Source organism: Mesitornis unicolor, unplaced genomic scaffold (assembly GCF_000695765.1).
Source record: "Mesitornis unicolor isolate BGI_N332 unplaced genomic scaffold, ASM69576v1 scaffold28880, whole genome shotgun sequence".
NCBI classification, from domain to species: domain Eukaryota; kingdom Metazoa; phylum Chordata; class Aves; order Mesitornithiformes; family Mesitornithidae; genus Mesitornis; species Mesitornis unicolor.
In genome coordinates this window covers 2,924-4,516 of record NW_010158035.1, presented here as the reverse complement: position 1 = coordinate 4,516, position 1,593 = coordinate 2,924, and the positions used below count along the sequence as shown (strand labels likewise).

The following is a 1,593-nucleotide window of genomic DNA, read 5'->3' as shown; positions in this document are numbered from 1 at the left end:
GATCAACCCCACGGGCGATTAACGGGGGCTCACGGGGCCGCGGTGCCCAAGCTGCGACACAGCAAACCCCAGCTCGGAAGCGCCTTTGCTCTCACTCACCATCGGGTACCTGCAACGCACACAGGGTCCCCCCTTGTGTGACAGCACCCCTGTCCCCAGGGCCAAAAACCCCCCTTGCAAAGCACTCGGAGGACTTTATTTAAAGAAACCTTTATTGGAAAAGTATTAAAAAAACAGTGGGAACATTATAGGGGTGATGATGCTGCCCCCCGCTCACTTCCTGCGTGGCATCTTGTCCGGGTAGTCCTGGAAGAAGTCGTTGCACATCATGGCCATGCAGGCCAGGAAGGTGACGTACTCCTGGAAGTCCACCTCGCTGTCCCTGTTGCTGTCCAGGTTGCTCATGAGCTGCTGTAAGCTGGCATCACTGGTTTTGCCCTGCAAAGTGGGGTTACAATTGGTGGGGGGGGTTGCATCAAGGGTCACGTCCCTCAGTGCCAGCATTGCCTGTGGGATGCGGCACCCCCTGCCCCACACTTACGCTGAAGCTGGGCAGCTCCTTCATGAGCAGGTCCTTGAGCTCCACTTTGCTGAGCTTGTACTTGTCCCCCTCCTTCCCCGAGTACTTGTGGAAGGTGGAGACCATCACGGCCAGCGCCTGCTCCAGGGAAGATGCCATGGGGGCTGCCACAGGCCTAGGGGCACCAACAGCAAGAGGAGGTGAGGGCAGAGCTTGACACCCACAGGACCCCCCCGTGTCATTGGGCCGACAGCTTCCCAAATCATACGGCCTGCTCCAGGGCACACACCGGGACGCATCACCATTTCCTCCCTAATTTCACCCTCCCAACAGCCAGCTTGAGCATTGCTACATTGTAGGGGTGCTGAGCAACCCCAAAAAAGCCATGCCAGGGGGGTTAACATAGCGGGAGGCAAGGAAAGGGGCACAGGAACTTTTCCAGCCCTTGGAGGTGAAATGCAGCCTCCGAGCTCAGCCAGTACCGGGGAGGGGAACAGGGGGACCCCGTTGCAGGACGGGGCGGCTGCGCTGCTGGCAACGTCTGGAAGGGGAGCAGGGAAAATCAAACTCACCAAGTGCTGAAATGAAACGGCGGAGGACGGGCAGGGCAGGAAGAAGCCGGCGTTTGGCCACGGCATTTATAGCCCCGCCTGGGACAACTCCCTCGCTGCACGGGGTGGGGGAAAGCACCAGCGCCGGCTCCGATATTGGCTGGTAAAGGAGGCGCGGAAACCCTGGGAGCAGCCCGTGCCCCCCCCCCCCTCGAACCGCCCCCCTCCTGCGCCGCCACGGGGGCTGCTTTGGGTTAGAAATGTGCCAACAGAGACCCCCTGGCCGAGGAGCATCCCTGGGGGCGAGGAATAACGGGAGGGCGGCGGTGGGTACCGCGTCCTGGGGGTGCGGTGTGAGATGCGGCACACGACGGTTTTGGCAGCGTCCCCGGGGTGTCTGGAGCGGGGTTTGTCCACGATTTTGTTGTTGTGCTGGTGTTTGGGGTGGTTTTTGGTTTTTTTTTTCTGGTTTTGATTTAACTGCGAGCCATTCCTGTTTCCTCAGCTCCAGGGCAACGTCAC

The 1,593-nt window shown here is 60.0% G+C and overlaps 1 protein-coding gene across 1 annotated transcript; it reads right to left on the bottom strand.

Moving 5' to 3' along the window:
* Positions 1-273: 273 nt before the first annotated feature.
* Positions 274-679, bottom strand: LOC104538930 (protein S100-A4-like). The gene is made up of 2 exons (XM_010182314.1): positions 542-679; positions 274-438 (listed from the first exon to the last, which is right to left on the bottom strand). Exons 1-2 carry the CDS (start codon positions 677-679, stop codon positions 274-276), a joined length of 303 nt encoding a protein of 100 aa, XP_010180616.1.
* Between the last annotated feature and the right edge of the window lie 914 nt (positions 680-1,593).

What these genes read in the sequence shown, in the direction of transcription:
- LOC104538930 (XM_010182314.1), bottom strand. Translation starts at nt 679, where the DNA reads ATGGCATCTTCCCTGGAGCAGGCGCTGGCCGTGATGGTCTCCACCTTC. An exon ending in AGGAGCTGCCCAGCTTCAGC is followed by an intron (nt 439 to 541) that starts GTAAGTGTGGGG and finishes CCCACTTTGCAG; the next exon opens with GGCAAAACCAGTGATGCCAG.